This window comes from Ursus arctos, unplaced genomic scaffold (assembly GCF_023065955.2).
Source record: "Ursus arctos isolate Adak ecotype North America unplaced genomic scaffold, UrsArc2.0 scaffold_26, whole genome shotgun sequence".
Taxonomy (NCBI): Eukaryota; Metazoa; Chordata; class Mammalia; order Carnivora; family Ursidae; genus Ursus; species Ursus arctos.
The window spans coordinates 12147048-12170637 of record NW_026622941.1 but is presented as its reverse complement, the minus strand read 5'-3'; the positions used below and the strand labels follow the sequence as shown (position 1 = coordinate 12170637).

The window sequence follows — 23590 nt, the reverse complement described above, 5'->3', positions numbered from 1 at the left end:
GGGCTCGATCCCAGAACACCGGGATCACGCCCTGAGCCGAAGGCAGATGCTTAATGAGCCACCCAGGTGCCCCTATTTCTTCTTTTTTAAAAAATATTTTATTTATTTAACTTAAAAAAAAAAACGATTTTATTTATTTATTTGTCAGAGAGAGAGTGGGCAAACAGAGGGAGAAGCAGGCTCCCCATACGGGACTCGATCCCACGACTCTGGGATAATGACCCGAGCTGAAGGCAGACACTTAACAGAGCCACCCAGGCGTCCCTAATATTTTATTTTTAAATAATCTCTACACTCAATGTGGGGTTCAAACCCACAGCCTTGAGATCAAGAGTCATAGGTGCCCCTAACGTGGCTATTTCTCTGCAGATAGTGATGAGGCCATCTCCCCTCACAGCCACACATACCAGGTGTTTAAAAGGATGTATTTTTTTCTCATCTTTTGAAATCTGTTGCTTTCTGTGCCTTTCAGGAGCCTATTAAAATTTGCAAATGTTTGGTAAGACCTATAGAGTTGTGGAAAGCACTGCTTTGTGGGAGCTCTGGTTTCTGTTCCACCATTAATGAATTATGTGACTTTGGGCAAGTACTTAACATTTTATAAAAGGGATGTTACTGACCTGTCAGAAGGCAAGTACTAGGAGTAGAATGGAATGCCTGCTTCAGCTATGAGACTTGAATTTCTCTCAGACTGACATCCCGTTCTTCCCATTATTGGCAATTCCCATTGCCATTTTCAGTTCAAACACAGCTTTTGTACCTTTTGTCCTCCAGGTGCGAGAGAGAGAGAGAGAGACAGAGAGAGAGAGAGAGACTGAGAATCAGTAGGTCTTGACAACTGATTGAATGTGAACATTGAGAGAACCAAATGTATCTTTAGGACCGTGTTTTTCAAACTTGCCTGACCCGAAGAACCTCCTTGGACATTTATTAAATGTCACAGTCTCCACTTGAGACCTCAAGTATCAGTCTCCAGGAACGGAGCCTGGGTGATCATTTTTATCATATTTTAAATCAAATTCCTTAAGTGATCCTTGGAAGAAGCAACTGAGAATTTGCTCTATAGGAAATTGAATATAGTAGGTGGTCAATAAACGAACACATGTCTATTCCACTAATCTATTTAATTTTTCTTCTGGAGCTTTACATTTTAGCTACGGTCCAAAACCCCAGAATTCAGAAGGATGAACACTATTTGCAAGAGAACAAACTGAACATTTACATTTTGCTTAGAGGGCCTTTTAGTCTCTGATAGTGTTCTGTGATGCTTAATTATATTGATAGCAAATGGTGGTAGGTTTCTTCTGTGCCTATTTGGGAATGTGTGCAGTGAGATAAAACACTGGAGCCTTGTAAGCATTATCGTTGGAGTCTATGCCATGGACTACCTTTTATATGAGATGGTGAAACTAGATATTTTGGTATTTAAGTCATTGAGTTCTTAATAGACAATCCTGCGGTCTACTTTATACTAAATTTCACTTTTGGCAAACTTATTTGATTTGTAATGATTGTGCTTTCAATTTTAATTTTGACTCAGTGGTCTTTGGTACTGCAGGTTACCTCTGGAAAAGGGACATTGCCCTGTACTAAATCGTATATGTTTATATTGCTTTGTATGGACTACATATGAATGCTTCCCACCTTGAAGCAGGGCTGTTATAGGGATATGTAATTAAATTTTTACAAATCTCTCATTTTTTTTCACACTACTGAGCACTGTTGGATGAATCCCATGACTCTGTATTGAAACTTATTTTGATTAGTGATTCATACAAAATAATTACTTTCTTCCTCTGAATAGCATGACATGAGTTACCAGTGATTAAAATATATATATGTCTTAGATTTTTTGTTGCAGAAGATATATACCTTTTATATGTGCATATATATATGTGTGTGTGTAATATTTATATATATATAAAATGGAAATGTTAGAAATTACTGAAAAATATATAGGAGGAAGTCACCCATAATGCCAGCATCCAGTATCTACCTCTGTTTGCGTTCTGCTTTACTTATTTTGGCCTTTTAATATGACTAATGCTTCTGTTTCATGAACAATGACCTGACTAGTAAAACTTGAACTTGTACATACTGCTCATTTTGCTTGATATTGGTTCATCTGAAGCAGGGACAGAATAAGTTACCGAGATGTTTCTGGATGTTTTTATCGTAGAATGACTTGATAATGTAGTCTACACAGCCGTTTCCGCAGACACCTTCAGTCAGGAAGTCAGTTATTTAATAAGGGCGTGTTTTGTGCCAGGCATACTGCCTTGGATTTAGACCATCACCAGTTCCTTGGCTCCTTCCTTTGCTGTCAGATTTTGCAGTCCCCACTCTAGGCAGAGCCTGTCTTTAGACAACGAACACTGTACAGGTTCTAACTAGTCGTCTCCTTGCTTCGATTTTCTCCTTATTTCGATCCATAGAAAGTTACTGGTGAAATTCTTCCAGCAGTGTTCTCATGTTCCGTTCATAAGGCTCGCGTTGTGTGGCTTTGGACTTTCAGGAATCCGCACCGGCTGGCCCATTCCACTTCACCAACCAGTTCTGTTCCTCGCTGTTATAATCTGTGCTCTAGCCAGGAAAATCTGCACACAGTTTGTCTCTCTACTTTTGCTCATGCGTGATCTTCATCTGGAATTTTCTTCCCTCTTCTCTCTGGCAGTTCATGTCCCTGTTTTCCTTCAAAATCCTTCTTCGACTTGCTGTATACCTGCTAGCGTGTTGTCCTTTTATTTTTGCACAAATGTGCTTTTTCAACTAAATAATATCGGGGCTTTCCGTCCATTCTGTTTTTTCTCCCCCACAGTACCCCATATTGTTTTAGAAACCTAAGTTAATTCAACTTAAACCAATACAGACACAGGTATTTTTCAGAGCGGGACATTGAGGCTTCGATAGGAACGTGTCCCCTGCTTACCTGCTGCCCGTGGCATGCCTGCGCCTGGCTGACGTCACACCAGAATGCAGTACCGTCCCATAGGCGACACAGTAACCTCTTAAAAGAGAACCAGATAACGAATAGGAACACCATCCTCTTGCACTTTCATTCTTGAGCAAGTGTTTTCAGGAAATCTGTTTTTTTGCAGTCATGGGTATTTATTTTATTCTGTGAATTCTAATCCATTACTATCTATTTGCTCTTCAAATTGGGAAATCGTTTTAAAATATGAGCCAGTAGAACTGGGAGCTGAGGTAGGGGCCTGTAGTTTCTTCGTTTTCACTCTGTCTTTTCTTCTCCTTGAAGGTCCTCGGGATGGGCTTGGGCTCAACTGAGAAGAGAACTAGTGGCCCTCTGAGGCCAGTGGTGCAGGAGGAAGGGCAGGGCGGGGACGCTGTGGGCACAGGTGTCAGTCAGACCCTTGATGAGGACAGCTTCATCCACACTTGCAGAGCTTGCTTTCTGCTTTAAAAATCTGAGCACTAGATGACAAAATAATTCCGATCTTGTTCATTTTCTAAGCAATCTAGTATGGAAACATTGAGGATTTGGGTCTTCCTCTGAGGTTTAGAGAGTGGTTTTACCCGTGGTATCTAGATCATCAGATGGGCACTTGAGAGCTGGTGAGAACGGAGGAGACTAGGTTAATCATTTCAGTGTAGCCATGTGTGAAACACTCAACCGGAGATCATTTCTCTCTCCTCTGAAATGAAACTTTTTATTTTACAGTAACAAATAAAAGATTTCCAAGGTTGATTGAACACCTGACTCTATGGATGACTGTCTCAAAGCGGTCTGGAGCAGTTGTGGGTGCTCCCTATAATAGCGACCCTTATCAAGGGCCTTGGCAGTTCTCCCCCCAACAAAGAAAGTGGGTTCATGATAAGGGCTGAACCGGAGAAGAGTCTTGGGTATCATCGGGAAGGGAGAAATGAAGATGAAGATGAAGGGGAGAGGAAGGGAGGGAGAGAGACAGGGGAGCAGCAGAGCTTCTAAGAACAAATAAGGGCGGGGACACAGCACAGTTAGATGATGGGACGGAGCCAAGTTACGGGGAAAAGATAGACGGCGAAAAGGACAGAATGGAAAAAGTAACTGTAGGATGAGCACAGGGAGGATTCTGATCCCGGAGGAGGCTGTCCCGGGGTGCTGCGACTCTTTGCTTGGGTCCCGGCCTTGCCACCCACTTTGCCCTGTGGTGCAGCTTCCCGATATCATTAGCTCCCCGGGCCCCAGAAGGGGAGGTGGGAGGACAGATGCAGGGACTTAAATTAGCACAGCCTCGGAGCCTGGAGTGAGCAGTGCTGCTGCTGCCGCCCCATCTTCCTCTGCCCCTGGCCTCCCTCCCTCGATATTTTTTTACCTGGTAGAGTCACAAGCCTAGAGGGGGCTCCTGCGTGCCTTGCGGCGGGGCTGGCAGAAAAGTGGAAGTCATTGTCTTGGAGCAAACCTTAGAAATCCCTTACCACAAAAGAAATGACCTGCAACCGTCGCCCCACTCTTTGTGGCCCCACTGCCCAGGAGTTACCCGTTCTGATTTGTGTGTTGTAGGACATAAGCTGTAAGTCCTTAACATGATGGCTCCATGGTCAGATCAGTCCTGGCGCACTGTCCTGAGGAAGCACCGTGCTGAGGCCCGGGATGCGCTGACCGTGACATCATCATGTCCTCAGATGTTAAGTGATGACAGGAGTCCTTCCTTCACAGGTCTTGGGGATGTCAAGTGACTCTTGCTGTGACATTTTAGTGTCTTTGTAGAAGAGCTGAAATTAGGAACAGGGTCTCCTGAATCCTTTCTAGTCTTGTGGTCCACGGTGGTTGTTGTCTTTAAAAACAATACACCATAAAACCTTACTTGTTTCTAAATTCCCAGATTTGTTTTGGGCGTCGAGCGGCAAAGAAAACGAGCAGGCCTCGGATGGAGGTGATGGGCACAGAGGGAAAGAAGCCTGTCCTGGAGGTTTTTGTGGTTGTAGACTTAGGTAGCTCCTGCTTTCACTGTTGGTGGTGCTGAGCAAGGGGCCTGCAGCTACCCCCGGGCCTGGCTGGTGGCCCGAGTGGGAGGCCCCGGAGTTATTTTTAGCCTCAGGGCCTTGGAAGCAGGTGTGGTCCAGGCTTGAAGGCCACGCCTGGAATGTGTTCAAGTCTTGTTGTGCGTGTCTGTTTAGGAGCTCAGAATAGTGACGAGGCTGCTGTATATACTTTGTTAAAAGAATTTGTGCTTTTCCAGCGAGAGGAATGAAAGTCATACTGGGTTTCATTTGTGATGCTTTAAGCAGGTTTATTTTGGAAACCTTATAAGTTGAAATACATTTTAAGAGTATTAGGGAATATATTAATTTTTTTAAAAGAAAACTAGCTATAAATTCTTTGAGTACAGAAGAAACCCTTTGTATGAAGAGTCATACCCCAACTGACCTACTGCAAGGCCAGCTTTATAGTTCTAAGTGTGTGATTTAAAATTTAATTTTTCCTGTCTCCCTCCCCCCAACATTATTGTTATTGAAAATCATTCTCTGTAACTTCCTTTGTGAAGCAGAAAAACAGCTTTTACCTTGAGGGTAAACATCAGTTTTCCTGTATTGTATTTGCTCATCTTTTTACCTTGTTCCAACGCACGGTTTTCTTAACAGTCCTGATAAGGAGCAACGTACAGGACTGCTGTGGCCACGTTAGTGGCTCTGTGTCACACCCTTCTTCTGAGACTTTTTTCTACTTCCCAAGATTGTGGAAAAGAATATAATAAATATTACGTTTGGTTACCCTGCAAAACTATTGTGACACTTTGAATGTATCCATCCTGTGTGCATGTGTGTATGTCGCTGTTGGGCAGGTCCTACTTTACCTCCTGTTTTGTAACTTGATTTTATTCTCTTCATGTATCATGACCATCTTTCATTGTCAAGAAGTATGCTTTTACACCATGATTTAAAAATGCTGCTTGGTACTGTGTTGCAGGATTTATTATAATTTGTAAGTTACTTGGTCCCCTTCTGTTGCATGTGTAGGCTTTTCCCAGTATTTCTCATGTGTCTTTTAACTGAAAGATGAAGTAGTTTCTTGGCAGTCTCTTGGAAAACATCCTTGTAAGCCATTTTGAAATTATCTTCAGGAGAATACAGTTTGGCATTCTCGCTTTACTTCTTTTAGTATTAAGAGATTTAAAGTAGATAACATTCCAGTACAAACTTGGGCTCAAGTGGATGTGATGGAAGGTTTGGTGTTGATGGTTTCTAATTGTTTTCCAGTGTTTGTTCCTAGAACCTTCTGATCTTCATTGGAAAAATTAAATTATATCCTCTCTTTGGAACACTAGACTGTGTTCCAAATTGTCCAGATGTCTGTCCTGGTCATTATATCCGTAGTAATTTCACTCTTTGTCAGGAAAGTACACCTTATCTTTCATGTAGTGGAATTTTGTTGTATTGGGATGGAGTGGGCTAAAAGTGGTGCATGGATAAAGGTCATAAGCTTGCCTTAGTGTTAACCAACCCCTTGAGTACAGTGATCTAACAGAGTCCTTGTGGTAAGTATTTGATACACCTTCTGACAGGGAGAACTCCTTGAATGCATTTCAATAAATTTGGCACATCTGGTGAGAGCTTGGAGGCTCTGTGCCCCTTCCCACATACCTTCCCTATCCATCTCTTTCATGTGGCTATTCTGGATTTTTATTCTTTTACAATAAACTGGTGATATACTAAAAAAAATTTTTTTTTTAATTTAAAGATCCTTTAACCTGCTTCCTTCTGGTTCAGATGTGTCCGAGCACACGTCTTGTTTAACCTGTCTTTGATATTTTCCTGCATTCAGTGCTGCATTTGCTACATTCTGCATTCTGTGCTATAAAACCAGGATTCCATTCTTAGATACAACACATTTGTAGAGTTGGAAAAATTGTATTAAATTGATATTAATAGTAATCTTTCTTATTACAGTCTTTTCGTACAGAACCTTCTTTTTATTCATTTGCCAAGGAACGCACTAATACAGGAACCTCAGCTTCTCCCTTTGTAGTTTTAAGAACAAACTATACTGAACTTATGTGTGTGTGTATTTCACACCAAAGTTAAATCTTTGAGTGCCTGGAAATGCTTCATTTCCAAAAGATATAACCATCATTCTGAAGAAAGACGGAGCACCTGCCACACCCTCTGTCCATACTCGCCCAGTTCCGCGTTACCTTGGCCAGCGCTATTTTCATTGGCCTCAGGCCGTTGAGGGAGAGAGCCAGTCTTCCTGGTATCTGCAGAGCTCACTCTCCCCTCCTCTTGATTTGTACTTCGCCATCAGAGCAGGACCCTCTCTGACTACTCTGTTTAAAATTGCGTCTGCGCCGCAGCTCTCCTTCTCCCTTCCCTGCCTTGTTTTTGCTCCATAGCGCTTGCCACCGTCTGTCCCACAGCCTGTTGTGTTGTTGCTGTTTCTTGCGTCTCCCATCGCCGAATTAGAAGCTCCAGGAGAACAGGACTTCTCCCCTAGCTCATTTATGCTGCCTTTCTCCGGCCGTGCCTAGCACTTACTAGGTGCCCAACAACTATCTGTTAGTTGAGTGAATGAGTTACAGTAGGCCTGACAGGTGCTCAAGGAAACCAAGATGTCCAGGTTAGTCCCCATCTGACCTCTGGTGTGGTCTGAATCTTTCCTCTCCTGCCTCCAGCCCACGTTTATTGCAGTTACCTTTCCAAAACATTGTGTCTTGACTCTCAGATTACACCAACCACGGGCCACTTTATCTCTTACCCAGAGACTTCATCCAAGGATCCTCCCATTCCCATTCTCTTAAGACCACCTCATATCCAGGCCCCTCTTCCAGGGAGTAGAGTCCTTAGTTGGACTAAGGTGCCTGGAGAAAGCATTACATGTTAGAGGGTAAGTCAGGGAGCTGTGGGTGCAAGGAGTATGTCTAGACCAGGCACATGATGTGGTGGAGGGAGGGAGATGCTTAATGGAATAATTTAAAAACAACCTTAATCCTTAGAAAATTTTCTGTTTGGGCACTAGCTTGAAGGCTATGTTATGAGTAGTGAAGAAAGTCAAAGGAAAGAAATTTTTCCTTTTAGCTAATTACTTTAGAGGCAAATACTGGTTTTTGTATAGTCAGGCTGTACATTGTTCTTTTAATTAAAACAGATTCCACTTGTTCACCTTATCATTAAAATAGGCTTATGGTCCTCTGACATAACTGATTCATTCATTCATTTCATCAGTCTCTGCAGAGTAGAGTGAATTTCAGTAAATAAAATGCCACGAATTTCCATGATAAAATCATAGATAAATTTCCATAGGTAACCAAATGAAGTCTAAAACATGAAATAAATTATACATAAACTTAAAAATTATATATTAAAGGGGAAGGTTCTTATATAATTTATTTAATATTAAATATTAAAATACAAAATTGGTAAAATGTGACATATATTTCTTAAGGGGGTTTGCCCATTTTGTTTACTGACCCGTATAATCATTTTATTATACTAAAATGTTGTCACAGCCTAGCTCTTCTCCCTTCATAAATAAGGCTTTTTTAAAACGTTCATTTCTGAAAGTGGGATACTCTGCAAATATTTGTTTAGTGGCCCTGGTTAAGGTTACTAGTCTTTGGTCTGATAAATACTGGTTTCTTGACCTTTTTTTTTTAGAGAAATAGAAAGTTTTATTATATGCATGGAAAAGGGTTCTTTAGTTGTCTTCTGAAGGGCCTACTGCCACCCAGATTTCCTTGATGGTAAGACTGGGGCACCCCATCATTCTCCTCGGAAGAGTCTTCCAGCTGTTCCAGCCACCTGCCCCGTCTCCTGGGCATCTGGGCTGGGCCAGGGCTCTGCACCATGGTCCCCAGGCAGCCAAGAGGGCAATGGGAAGAAATCACATCGTGGTGTTTTAAGTGAAAGAAGAAAGCAGGATGCACAGTATATGTACTGTGTAACCAGTTGAACAAAGGGGGTAGGGGGAAAGACTATGTATTTTTGTCTTATTCTGTATTCATTAAAAGAAAATCTTTGGAAGAAATCAGAAGAAATTGTTCACATGGTTTCCAGTAGAGGGCGAGGGGAGGGCCTGGGCAGGTGGGACAAGGGTAGGAGAAGGATTTTCAGTGTTTTCCTGTTTTTCACTTAATGTATTTGTTGGAGTTTCATTATCATGGCAATTTTTTTTTTAAAGATTTTATTTATTTGACAGAGAGAGACAGCCAGCGAGAGAGGGAACACAAGCAGGGGGAGTGGGAGAGGAAGAAGCAGACTCCCAGCGGAGGAGCCTGATAATGGGGCTCGATCCCAGAACGCCGAGATCACGCCCTGAGCCGAAGGCAGACGCTTAACAACTGTGCCACCCAGGCGCCCCTATCATGGCAATTTTTAATAGCTTTGTTGAAGTGTAACAAACATACAGTAAACTGTGCATATTCATGGTTTGCATACATTTTATAACTTTTTTGAACCCGTGACTATGTTATCTATTAAAAATGGAAAGAAAAGGGGCTCCTGGCTGGCTCAGTCAGTGGAGTGTGTGATTCTTGATCTCGGGGTCATGAGTTCGAGCCCCACATTGGGTGTGGAGATTACTTAAAAAAATAAAATCTTGGGGTGCCTGGGTGGCTCAGATGGTTAAGTGTCTGCCTTCCAGTCGGGTCATGATCTCCAGGTCTAGGAATCCAGCCCCACGTCGGGCTTCCTGCTCAGCGGGGAGTCTGCTTCTCCCTCTCCTTCTGCCTCTCCCCCTGCTTGTGCTGTGTCTGTCTCTCTCTTGTGAATAAATAAAAAAATTTTTAAAAATCTTTTAAAAAGGAAAGAAAAGAGTTAAAATTTTAAAAAATCATTTAAATAAGTCAATGAATAGTAAAGCTGGTCTGCTCTGGGTTTTGTAGTATGCATTTGGGCCTTATGGCTCAATCTAAGAATGTTTATTCCTTTTGACTTCTTGTAGAAATTTTGGGTAAGATTAGCTTTGCAGTTTTGCCAACAATAAAATGCTCTCTTGTCATCTTTTAAATCCTACCTGATGCAAAAGTTTTCAAAAACAAAACTGTCACATACGTGTTCCCAATCTCAAGGTATTGACATCTTCAGAGTGAACACTGAATGCCCAGAAATTTCTGAATTAGAGTTGCATCCTAGGATGAGGACTTAACCAAAATTCTCTAGCTGTAAATAAGGTTTAAGCTTATTGTTCCCCTATGCCCCTCACCCCCTTGGCAGGACTCTGCCTCTCACATAATTTATTTGGGATTACAAAACATCAGAGCTTGGGCATAAAGGTATAACAGGAGGGCTCCAGCTGGGTGTAACTCTATCCTCATTTCACATTCAGTGCTTTGCTTCAATTACATCCTTATATTAGGGTCACTTTGCCCAGAGCTTTTCTTGGTTCAGGGGAAGGGTCTTTTTGTATCTGGAAGTCCTGACTCTTGTTGTCTGGGTAGGGATGGCCATTTTCTGCCCAGTAGAGCTGTTTGCTGTAGCCTGTCTTTGGTTTTGGTGATTTGGGCTGAGGAGATTTGGATGAAGGGAGGCAAAGATGAGAACTTTCTAATTCAACGTTTGCATGTTTGTTGTCTTCTCCCTCCCTTTGTCCCTTGATCTGCTAACCCAGATAACTGCTTTGTCCCATCCGGATTTTATCACTGAGTGGAGCCAATCAGACTTGGATACCCAGTGCCATTGTTGGAATCCTCTTGCTCCTGTTCTCAGATTTCCACTTTCTGTGCCACTTGGGCACCCTCATGGACAAGTCGAGCCATTCTTTCTCCATCCAGTTTCATTATGGGAACGGGTACTCAGGGAAAACAGGGTAACCCAGTAGTGGGAGTCCTGGTCTGGGACTCAGACAATCTGAGTACAGGACCTCACACTGCTGCGAACTATGTCACTGAGCAGTCGGGACTCGATTCGATGCTTCACGCTTGGTAGGCACTTTGCCAGAGTATATTCGTTGATTCACTATACAGAGTCTCCGTTTTAGTTTCTTCAGTTGGAGTTAGAGATGGTTTTTGTAACTCGTTGCCAGTAAGCTATACTAATAATACATTAATTAATGAAGACAACAAATGGACAAGAAGTGTATTCTGTGGAGCTGATTTGTAAGGTGCGGTGGTGGAAGAGATGATTTCTCAGGTGCCTCTAACTCCGTGTGTGTCTGGCTCGGATTTCGAGAAAGGGCACAGATCAGTTGAAGCTGGATTATACAGGAGGGTGGAATTGCTTCTGTGTTTATCTGCTGAATGAGGTCTTTTAGATTCCAGATGCAAGGCAGCTCTGACCACCACTGCTACCTTTAGAGCGGTTTCCCTCTTTTCTCCATATAAGCAGTTGTGTTTTTACTGCCTTTAGATAACTTTGATAATTTTGTCCTCCAAACAGACCTTGTCTCCTCACAAGGAGGAGATTATTATATAAAATGTATCATAGCTACATTTTATAGACGAGGAACACATGGGTCAGAGAGGTTATATCATTTTCCAGAGTTAAGTAGTAAATGGCACGGCCACTCCCCTTGGTATCCTCCCTGTACTTCCCCGTGCTTCAGTTTCTCATCTGTACGTCTGAAGTTAGGAACAGACCCCAATAATGTTTGAGGGTTTTACACCATCCTGATCGGAAGTCAGTTAATTAGATGTTTATTCAGTATCTTCAGTCATTTGTGGAGGACTGTACTTACTACAGTGTGAGTTGAGTATCTTCTGTGCAAAGCGCTACGGAGATAGGAAATACAGTACAAAACCTCTGCGGTCACGTCGTTCACCCTGTGGAAGGTGAATGCCAGCAGTGAGCATCTAGTGCGATGCGCCGGAGGGTTTCTTGTGAGCAGAGACGGGCCGGCGAGCTAGGGATCTGACAATATTGAGGGTCAGGGTGAGATCCAAGCTATGGGCACAAAGCTCCAGCTAGCGCCGATTAGGAAGTTGTCAGTTATAGGGGTTTGGCAAGAAGATGGAAGCACTGGGTCAGGTTCTAAGGGTTCTGCATGTTTGCTGTATGGTTGTTGACCTCGAGTCCCAGGTGAATGTGTGAGGGTTTCTAAGGCTGGGAATCAGTGATTCTCTGAAGAATGAGGCACAAGAAAATGAGGGGTAAGCCTGTGAAGGGTCAAGGAACTGGGGGGATGGACTGGCCAGGGTCACAGCAGTGAGACTGCCTTGGTTGGAGCTGGGTACATCACAGGCCCCCAGCCGGAGCTCAGCAGTTGGTATGACAAGAATATCAGCCGTTTTTGTTCCTCCTCTTCTTAAAAGGCAGCTGAAATGTATGAAAAGTTTTCCTAAGGGGCAACAGGGGTTGCTGTGGTGCCCTGGTGTGCCTACGTGTGAGTGTACACGTGTTCATATACAGTTCTCAAGCCAGCAGAACAGATCGTGTCGTCCTGATTGTGTGGGCTTGCTTACCTGGTTGTAGGCTGTTGTTCTTTGTGCTCTTTTCAAGAAATAAGCAAATAAAATGGAGGAAACCCATTTGAAAAAAATACTACTTCAAGCAGCTTTTTCTAGTTCTTTCAATCTCCTACTACAAGCGTGTAGTTCTGGGCCCCAGGTCTCTAGAATTCATGACTATGTCTTCTTTGAGTTTTTAATATTTTGACGTAAAAGTGAATTATCATCAGTAGGTTTTCTGAAGCCATGCCTGTTTGTTCTTTTTTTGTCCAAATGAAACAGTGCATCAAGTATGGACTTAGATTAATGGAGTAAATATTATGAATCATACACTCTCGCTAATCCGATGCTCTTTCTTTTTTTTGACCCCGTGTTTTGTTTTCTGTCTGTCTTTCTCTCTTCATGTAGGATTTTCAGTCCCGTGTAAAGCTGTTGGAGCGAGGAGCAAAGGTAAAGAATGATGTAATGCACTGGCCGCCCCAAAGCATCTTTTGTTGTGGAATGGTTATTCCAGTCATCTCTTTATGAATCAAATGTGAGGGGCTGCTTTGTGGAAGGAGTCCTTTGCAAGAGCACATCAACGGGGAAAGAGAAAGGGACATTCACTTGGAGGGCTCTTGCTGAAAATGGGTTTAACTCTCCTTTTGCCAGTCACCACCAGCCTGACCTCATACATTTTTAGTACAATGGAGTGACTGAGCCTTTGAGTACACCACCATTACATCATCGTGGCAAATTAAAGAAGGAGGTGGGAAAAGAAGACTTATTGTTGTCATGGCCCATGAGATGATTGGAACTCAAATTGTTACTGAGAGGTTGGTGGCTCTGCTGGAAAGTGGAACAGAGAAAGTGCTGCTAATTGATAGCCGGCCATTTGTGGAATACAATACATCCCACATTTTGGAAGCCATTAATATCAACTGCTCCAAGCTTATGAAGCGAAGGTTGCAACAGGACAAAGTGTTAATTACAGAGCTCATCCAGCATTCGGCGAAACATAAGGTAAATGCTTTCTTTTTTCCTTTTTAAAACAGACACCCTGAATGAGGAATAATTTTAAAACAAAGCCTCACTTTCAAGGGGAAAAAGTAATCTGAGGAAGTTGTGGTTGCTTTTTAAACTTTGGTACCTTAGGGATACCTCAAAGTAATTTACTAACGCACTGTCACATTTAAGAATATTTCTAAACTATACAGAAAGGTTAACTTGTTTAACTTGGGCAAGTGCTGTGCTTTCCTATTCATGGGTTACTAAACTTTTCAAAAAATTTAAACACTAACAAGTAAGAATAGTTAATAACGTGGTATTAATTATTAGTAACTTAGTATATAATAATTTATAGTACATGTATCAACAGTTACTAAATTAATATATTCTGTGTTATCTACAAATTTACTGAAAGGAAATCATTCTTTTCAAGTGCCTTGGGAAGAAAGTGGAAACTAATTATATTAGAAGTGCTGTTTATTTGTGGGAAGGGAAGGTACCATTGCTCAGGATGTAGGGATGTAATTTATCTTCGAGGAAGATTGTTTCTGGGGTTCCTTTGTGGTAGGTAAGGCTATTTCTTTTCTTCAGGAATAAAAATGAGTTCATGTTTTGATTTTACTGAACAACTGGTTTCTTTGTTAGGTAGAAACCTTTTAAAATGTTTCTTTAGTTCAAGGATTGTTATGTTTATTTTACATATGATTTTGTTTTATGAGTTTTAGCCTTTTGTAGCATTAAAGGATTTTAAACCAAGGAGATTTGAGCGCACGTACACACAAATAACATCAGTTTTGCCTTTTAAAAGTTGATTTTTTACAAGTATTTAAACCATTCGTGTGCTAGGGGTGGGGGGCAGTTATTTGCTTCTGGGATTATTTTTTCCAGCTTCCTTCCTAACAGCCCCCATTTGCACTGCAGGTTGATATCGACTGCAGTCAGAAGGTTGTAGTTTACGATCAAAGCTCGCAGGATGTTGCCTCTCTGTCTTCAGACTGTTTTCTCACTGTACTTCTGGGTAAACTGGAGAAGAGCTTCAGCTCCGTTCACCTGCTCGCAGGTAAGGCATGTGGCAGATTGAAAGAACTTTGTATCTCATGGAGCCCTCCCCGTAAGCAGTATTTCATAGAGAGCTCAGAGTACAATAGGTCATCACAACTGTGAGTGTCCTGGGTAAACTGGTTTATTTATAGCTTCTGATTGACATAACTATTTTATTTAACTCAATACTACCATTCTTCCATAGTAGTCAGTGTGTTTTTTACTTAGCTCGAATGCCTCTTCATTCGGTATTTATTTGTTAGCTAGAAATGTCACATAGATCTGTGCGCTGCTTCTGGCTGGGGATTTTTCCATTCATCTGGGATCTAAAAACACGAAATGCTCTACCTCTCAGCTCCTGCTCTTGGTTCCCACCCCCTGTGGCAAGAAGCAGACCAGTGTCATCGTGTCAAAGTCTTATTAAACAGTTACAGCGACTCCAGCAAACAGCTCACCATTCTTAGACATTATGAGCAATAAGGGGGAGACCGTGTATAAACTATTTCTTCTAGTAATTAGGAAGATAGTTTAAAAACTCATTTAGTTGTGTATTATCCTTTTGTTTTTACAACTGGAAAAGGTCTCAGTTTGCACATACTAAGCAGATGATTTTATAAAATACCTGGGAAGAATGATTTTATGTCTGTCTGAAAAGGGGGCTGTGTGTGAGTTCCGTTTCATCGAATTCCAGAGCAGTGTTCATCCTTTGCTTCCCCTGTTTTGCAGACGTTACTAAAGCCCTTTCACTGACATGGGCTCACAGAGTGGGGAATACAGTGTGACATGCGCAGTGACCTTTAACTCAAAGCTGCTGTGTCCCACAGATTCTGCCACCGTGAAAGGCAAGAGGGCTTTTAAAAATGCCATCTAAGAAAACGAGATGTGGTAGATGTTATCGTTTTCACACCTTTAGTGATTGTTGCAAGTAGGGTGCCGTGAACTTGATGTCCTTGGCAGTTGATTGTTACAAGTGTAAACATTTCGGTTTTCAGAGAACAGGATTAATCAGTTGCTGGTGTGTTAACACTTCGACTCTGTGAATGTTTAGATAAGATTTCCATGTCTCCAGTTCTCGCTCATCAGCTTTTGCTTCACGTCTCAAAAAGCAGGCATGGTTTCCCGTCTCTGTCAGCTCATCCGCTGCCACACCTTTGCTCATGCGGTGGTGCTGCCTGATGGCTCTGCTAGTGTCCTTAAGTGAAGCCCGCGTGCCTTAGGAAGAGGTTTTCAGAGTTCCGTGACCGAGAATTCTAGTACCAGGCTCTGTGCCTTGCTGATCGGCGTGTTCTTTTACTGGGAGTGGACTGTGGCAAATACCCCTTTTATCGGAGTTCCGCTAAACTAATTTGGTGAGTTTAGGAGCTCCTTTCATGCTGCTTGTAGGCACTGTGAGGACTTTACCTTGGCGTGCTATTAATAGGCCCAGGGTTTTTCTTACAGAGGGTACACACTGGGACGGCAAAGTGACTGTCCCGCCTCACTCTTGTTCCAGACACTTTCCCCATGGGGGGCCCTGACTTGACAGCGTGGCCAGACAGACACTCCCGTGGAGGAATGAGCTCAGGCTGAGTTTCTAGCACAGGAGGTCTAGCTCTTGAATGCCCTTTCCCCGCATTAACAGAGAGCACTCTTTACTTACCTGGAGGGTTCTTAGCCGTGTGTCAGGTTGGGAGGAGCACTCCTCGGGCAAGGAAGAGGAAGGACTCCGGCTAATCAGCTAGATCAGCACGACCGTGGAATGGCACGCTGAGTCAGAACACCCTGACGTTCCCACGTCCTACAGGACGTTGCCTGGGTTGCCTGGGTCTAAATGAGAGTTCATCCAGGCAGCACCAAGAACCACACTGAATGTATCGATAGCACCAAATCCCGATCCACAGCTTAGAATCCTGTGTGTCTTTTAGTTTAGCAGGTAGCTTCAGGGACCGAATTGAATTGCCTTGTTTGGGAGTTTCTGAGCAGCCAGATCTCTTATGATACCTGAGAGACGGTTCTGGATGGTCGAAAGCCTCCCAACCATCCAGAAGCCCCTGGCCAATTGGAAATTGCCTTGGTTAGTGAGTCTGCTCCTCGGAGTAGGCAGAAAAGTGGCGTCAGTGGGAGAGGGTGCCCAGGTGGCTCTGGCCGTCAGTTCTTGGCAGCCCGTTTGATTGCCAAGGTCCAGCTGCGCGTAGGATGTTCCGGGGATGTGGGGTAGAAGGACAGCATGACAGATGTTTCAGTATTTTGTGTGGGGGGAAAGAACTGGAAAAGCACACAAGCTTCTCACAGGTGCTACAGAAAATGGCGAGGTAACTGGAGACAGTTTCCGCTACAGACCACTGCTGTTGCTTTCAGCAATGGGAGGTGGTTGTCAGCCTCATAAGAGAAAGATGTGGTGGTTTCTTGGGGGTGATTTCTCCATTTTTAGAGCTTTCAGCTACTCTGAGATTATTCAGGAAGAAGATGGTTTTGATGGTCATTAGACACGGAGGTAAAGAATTGTGGGCCGAATTCCATTCCCATTCTCAGGGCCACCTTGCCTGGGAAAAAATGACTTTAGAGAAGGGGAACAGAAAGACATGCCCAGTGAACTGATAGAAGAAGCATTCTAATGAGCTGTCTCCCTGCAACGGGAGGAGACCCGTGCCTACCTAAAGGACCTAGTTATAGGGACATAAAAACCCATGTATGCTCCCACAGCCATCTGTGAAAACAAGACCGAAGAATTTGAGTGAGTGGAGTGACAGAACGGGTGACATAAACATTTGTGTCACAGAAATGACCATAAAGGAGGGTCCTGGTTGCGAGGATGGGCTTAGATGATGCACGGGGAACCTCTCTATCAGCTGTCTTCTTTTAAAAGCTGTTATCATTCTGAGTTAGAAAACAAATAATTGCCGTCACTGACTTACTGATCAGTTGTTTTGGTCTTGGTGATGTTCAGAAAACGAGTTCTTTTTAAAAAATAGTCTTGTTTCTTGGCCTTACTCATTGTGTATCACTTTATTTTACTTTGTTATATTTCTGAGGGCACCAGATTGAACATAAGTCTAGAAGAGAAAAGGAAAAATACATGAACTGGGACTTTTATTTCTTGCTAACATAGAGAAAAGAGAATAGATGGGTCGTTAGTAGAAATAAAGATCAACCTACAGATGAGAAATACTGTTATTTCCTTCTCTTTCCTCACTGCTGTGATTCTGAGTAAAAGCAAAAGGGACCCACAGGTTTATTAACCTGCAGCACTCATTTCTGTCCTGTGATGAGACAGAGGACAACCAGCCCTACAGCAGAACGCCACACCTGAATCACAGGCTTCAGCCCTTCCATCGACAGGCGAGGACAATAACCCAGCCCTGAGTGACTGTCCCAAGCTCTCACTCCCACCACGTGCCCAAGGCCCATATCCACAGTAATTCCAGAGTCTTGTGGAATTCCATCAGGAGGCTGGACTGAAGGCTCTTTTTGTGGAAGCTCTTTCTCAGACTCTTTGTGGAGTTCAGAATCCTATTCTTACTTCACATTTTATGGAATGAAGCAATGTATAAAAATATACTGTATATAACAGTTTTTAAAGCATTAAATTATTTTAGTTGGGGTGATCATCACATAGAAGTGGACCCCCTCTGTTCTCTGCTGAAGGGTAGTCTGAATCATGACAGAAGATAGCATTCATCAAGCATTTACTGGTAGGTACAATGTTAGTAGAGTGCTAAGGGCTTTTATAAACACTTCGTCCCAGAATACAGCTAAGGTCTTAGCTTAATGTTTGCTGTGGTTAAAGGCCAAATACACATTTCTTTGTTTTGCGTTAGATTTGCTAGTCTAATTAGAACTAGGAGGGAATAAAAGTGTATTTGACTCTACGCTTTTTCAATTTAACAGGGATCTAGATTCAGTCCATCGATCTGTATAATAAACCTATAGCTTTGGTTTTAGTGGAATCAATTACTGTCCTTCCTGATGGAAGTAGAGTAGGACCCTGTTTTGCTGGTGACAGATTTTGCTGTGCACGCTGTTATGACAGTGACCTATGACCTATGACTAGATCAGTTCTGTGACCTAGTTTGACATTTCTTCTGTCCTTTTGTCTAGAGGAGGGCATCTGCAGTCGTTCCATTTCAAATCCTGCAGTAGTTGGTAAAAGAGATGGAAATGAAATGGATTTCAGTAAAAGTACTCCAGTTTCTCAGGGGTTGGCTGTTCTTGGGTTTAAAAAGCTGCGGTGACTGAGAGCCCCTGAAAGCAGACTAAACACAGGTGCCGTCTTGCCCGTCGGCGGCCGTGCCCCGACCCCCAGCTTGTGGGAGGCCCCGCAGCCTGGATCCTCTGTCTCAGCCTCCCCTGCCCGTGTGGTGAGCCAGTTTACGTCGCTGCCCCTGGCTCCTGGTGCCGAAGACAGAACCGCGGCCGAGTCTTTTTTAAAAATGGACTGCAGACCAGACTAAAGATAGTTCCTTGGTTTCTCATCCCGATCCTCTGCATGAGCCAGATGACGGCAGCCTCGATGACCGCAGTGGCCTCAGCCTTGCCGTAGTTGGGTCACCTGTGGCTCTGGCGACGCACCAGACCCAGGACTTTACATCCAGTCCCCCTCTCGGGGTTTCCTGGGCACTTTTGTGGTTGGGCCCTGGGCTGAGCCACCAGAAAAGCAAAAGGCTCAGCCCTGCCCTTGAGAACCTAGAGACCAATTTGGGGAAACATGCCTGAAGTGGACGAAAGAGAGGGGCGTATGGTCCTGCGCTGTACTGTGTGACCCAGTGAAAACGGTGACGGGGTGTCGTCTGCAGAGGCTGGGGAAGATTTGATCGTGGCAGTGGGGTTCTAACTGAACCTTGGAAGATGAGTAAGATTTGGGGGGGGGGACCTTGGCATTCAGACTAGGGACAGAAACACGATTCAAAATGTCAGGACTGAACTTCGATTTGAGGAGGGGGACTAGAGTGGATTTCTTTTGCGAAGGGGAGATGTGGGAATTGAGAAGAAATGAAATCAAATTATGCAAGCCCTTTAAACCAGAAGGACAAATCTGTGAGCTCTTGGGGATTTGGCTGCGGCCGCTGCCGCCTCGAAGTCCCCAAGTCTGTCTTCTGAGTTCACAAGGTGTCTGCTCTCCTCCTCTCCTGCCAGCGGCTGAGTCAAGCCGAGAGCATCCCCCCCCCCACTCCGAGTGCTCCAAGAGCCTTTTCACTGGGCTTCTCCTATCTTCTACCTTGCCACCTACAATCCGTTACTCACACTGGAGCCAAGGTGGTATTTTTATTTTCTATTTTAATGTAATCCAGATTATATAGCTCCCTGGTCTAATATGCGTCACCGCATTTCGGATAAATTCCCAAATCCTTCACTGACTCACAAGGCCCTATAGTGGCTGGCTCCTGCCTACCTCTCCAGCTTCATCTAATGCCACTTAAGTCCTCCGCTCGTTTCACTTCTGTAGGCCTCACCCCAGTTGCTGCAGACCTACGGTGTCAGTGTCTCTGGGCCTTCGCAGAGGCCCTCTCCTGTCCTCCACTCACTCACCCTCGTGTCTCCTGCTGGGTTCAGTGTCGTCATCAAGCCTTCCCTAGCTACCAGGCAAAATTGGTTTTCTTTGTTATACACACTCCTTTGACTACCTACCTATAATTAGTTAATTCACCTAATTACTTGGTTAACATTTGTCCCGCTAAACTGTCTGTTCCAGCGAGGGTCTCTGTTTTGGTCACCACTGCCTTCCTCACCTAGTGCTGTGTCCTGCTCATGGTAGGTGCTCATTAAATGTCTCTTTGAACTTACAGATGATTCCAGTGGTCTTGAATTGTTTGGTTGACGAACAGGTAGCCCTTTCTGCCTGCCTGCTTTGTGCAGATGGCCAAAGAGGACTGTCGATAGAGAGGAATACACAGAAGTGGTCTGTGGGAAAGCCTGCTACGGGCTAGATCAGGAAGCTTTGAGCTTCATGTAGAAAGGCCTGAGAGATGAGTTATATGGTGATTCATGGACAGCGTACAAGTTAGTCAAATTGGATTTTGAAGAGTCATTCCCCAGAGACCAGACTCATAGCCCTTTTCCCTCTGACTCATAGAGTTATCTCCTGATTAATAACCTCATTTCGCCAGGCCCTTTGATGATCCCTGTAGACCTGTCCAGCAGCCACCTCATCCTCATCTGGGTCCTAATTGCAGTTGGTCTGATTAGTTCCCTAAGGGATGTGCCCTGATTCCCTGAGCCCTGGGGGTATTATTGGACCTTCCAGGTCATAGGAGTTCTGAGCCTTGGGGGTATTACTGGGCTCTCCAGTTCCGAGCCACTTAGGAACATCTGAAAAAATGTTCTCTCTCCACCTTTAATGTAAAGTCACCAGCACACTAAAGATTGGGTATGGCAGAACCGCAGTGAGGATTCGGTGCTGCTTTTCAATGATCAAAGTAACATTCCCCAATCCTACCTTTTTTCCTTTAGTAGCAGAAAAATGTTTTTCTTGCCCTGTGCTGCCTCTCACACGCTGAGAGTCTTCTAGGGCATTGTGGTCTAGGAATAGGAAGCAGATTCTGGGCCCCCACCCATGCCAACATAGTTTTAGGCTTTGAATGGAATCAGGAAATCCTTTTGAACACCAAAAATATACAAGACTTATGTCCATCAACAGCTATTCATTGTAACAAGGAAGGATTCAGTAAACATTTATTGAATTTCAGTTATGTGCCAAGCACTGTGCTAAATGCTGAGGGGATTACAAAGGAGTGTGAAACATAATTCTTGCCCACAAGCAGTTCACAGTGTGTTCTAGCTGGAGAAACAGAGGTTACAACACACGCACGAAGATAGTTCACGGTTACCAAGTCAGTGGCAAATACTCATTGCCAGTTGATTGCCCTGAATTTTATGGAAGTTCTAAGTTGGCAAGATCGTATATAGATGCACTGGTCAGGAAAGGGTTGTTTTGTTTTGTTTTTTAATGCAACAGAAGAGTATTGACACTGTCAGAGAGTAACTCAGTAAGGGAAGATCATATTGTGAAATTTGTTCCCGGGACCTGGCTCCCAGCACTGACCTGGGACCCCTGGCCAGTTCCCCCAGAGCTCTGGGTGCCCCTGGCTGCCACTGATGTCACCTGTGGGTTTAGAAGGTTTTGATATAAACTATAGTATATTGGTTATGATAAAAAAATCTTTGGAATGTACTTCTGTAGAAGAGGTATGACTTGTGCTTGCCTATGGTTAGGAAGGAAATAATGAAACGGATTGGAGGAGAGATTAAATTGCCAAAGGCCCTGGATTGGAAGGCAGTGTGTTAGGAAAACAGAAGACCGATTTTCCTTTCTGCGGAGGGTGGTGGCATGGACGATCAGGTTGGACAGTGGATTGGGATTAGATTAGGAAGGGTCTTGAATGTCTGGCTCACAATTTTGGATTTTATTCTGTGGGCATTTGAGAGCAGAGACCACATCAAAACTTTATTTTAGGATGCTTAATTTGGCAGCAGAGTGGACGTGAGTGGGGAGGAGGACAAGTGGATCAGAGAGAATTTGTCTAAGAGTGAGGGATGAAGGTCCTGGAGCAGGGGGGCATCAGGAGAATGGGAAGGCAGGGCAGATAGAAGAGACATAAAGGAAAGTCAGTGTGGGCACCTGGGTGGCTCAGTCAGTGAAGCGTCTGCCTATGGCTCAGGTCATGATCCTGGAGTCCCAGGATCGAGCACCGCATCGGGCTCATTGCTTAGTGGGGAGTCCACTTTTCCCTGTGCCCCTCCCCCCTGCTTGTGCACACGCGTGTGCTCTCTCTCTCTCTCTCAAATAAATAAATCTTTAAAAAAAAAAAAAAAGGAAAGTTAGTGTGTTGGCACAGCCACTGGATGTTGCTGAGCTGAACTGGGAGGATAGGGTTACTATGGATGGGGTTGCGGAAGAAAAGAAAGGGACACATTGGCTTTGACTTTAAGTGTCAGTAAGTCTTTCAAGTGAAAATGACCAAAGGGAGTTGAAAGTGTTAGATTGGATTTTGGGACATCAAACAGTACAGGCTTGGAAATCTTTGATTTTTAGGTGAAATGAGCAATTGTGGTCTCTTGAATAGCCTCCCCTTCCATGCCTATGGCAGTATGGGCCTCGTAAATCCTTCCCTCTCGGGAAGTCCCCGGACACTGCTCACTTGCCCTTGTCTTTCACATCTTAACGTCACTGCAGGACCAGTCAGGGCTGCCTCTGGGAGTCTGGCTCCCCTCCTACAGAACTTGTGGATTTTATTCAGCAAGTGGCGGATTCTGGCCATATTCTTTTTTGGTTATTCTGGTTGCACTCTTTAGAATAATCTTTGTCTGAGGGCATTTATTAGGGGTCCTAGCTGTGTGCTCTGGGTGTTGTAAGAGCAGGAGTTTCCGGGTATAGCTCCATATTGCCAGTTGGAAAGATCAGTAAAATAGCTGTCTCTCTACATCTTCCGAGAATTCTTTACTAAACAACACTTCTGGATTTTGCTAATGGATCCAGATAATGTTATCTTGAGGAATAATAAGATCTAGAAGTTCTGAATGACAAGAAATTGCATTATTATAGTATTTGGTGGTTTTTTTTATGCTAGTACTTTGAAATTTTAAAATCTGTTTTGTTGTCTAGGTGATAACCATATTAATCCAAAAATTAGATTCGATGGAATTTCTCATTCCCTGACTGTGCCAGGTGAGAGAGTTGTTTGATACAGAGGGAGCTTTTTTGGAGATGTCATTTACGGGACAAGTTTTATGAGACCTCAACTACTTGTCCGGCTTCCTGGATGGTTCCACAGACGTGCATATCTGTCTGCTTTCCTCTTGGTCTGTGCTCTGGTAGATACGGAGCAGATGGAATTGGAGCTTGAAGTTAATACCTTATGTTATTAGGGATTTTTCTCGTCAGCGCTTTTCAGTGGAGATTGGCTGAAAAAGACAAAGATGGAATGCTGCTAAAGTTGTTGAGAAAAATCTGCCATGTTCTCTACCCTCCCAGAAATGATTTATCGAACATGTGTGGCTTGGCTTACCCAGACCAGTACCGTACAGCTACTTACCTGTGTTTGCTTTCTCTAGTGGCACGAAATTATGGTGCCTTCATTTTTGTTTCATTTTCTTTAGTTCCAGCTCTCCATGTATACAGCCTCACGACCCTGGAGGAATGGCCACCACACTTGAGTCTTTTTGTGAGTGGCTAGAGAACAAAGTTGCCGGAATCAGTCACTTCATTGTGCAGTGAAATGTACATTTGTTGTGAAATAACATTTCAACAATCGAAATATACATGTCAGCTA

General features: G+C 43.6%; 1 protein-coding gene across 2 annotated transcripts in view; it reads left to right on the top strand.

Annotated features, from left to right (window-relative positions):
• DUSP16 (dual specificity phosphatase 16) overlaps nt 1-23590 on the top strand; it is a 75641-nt gene that overhangs the window by 23130 nt on the left and 28921 nt on the right. For both annotated transcript variants that reach the window (XM_026502402.4, XM_044385225.3), the window contains exons 3-4: nt 12726-13319; nt 14226-14364. In XM_026502402.4, the coding sequence (XP_026358187.1) occupies nt 13092-13319; nt 14226-14364 (367 nt within the window). In that variant the 5' untranslated portion in view covers nt 12726-13091. The remainder of the gene's footprint in view (nt 1-12725; nt 13320-14225; nt 14365-23590) is intronic.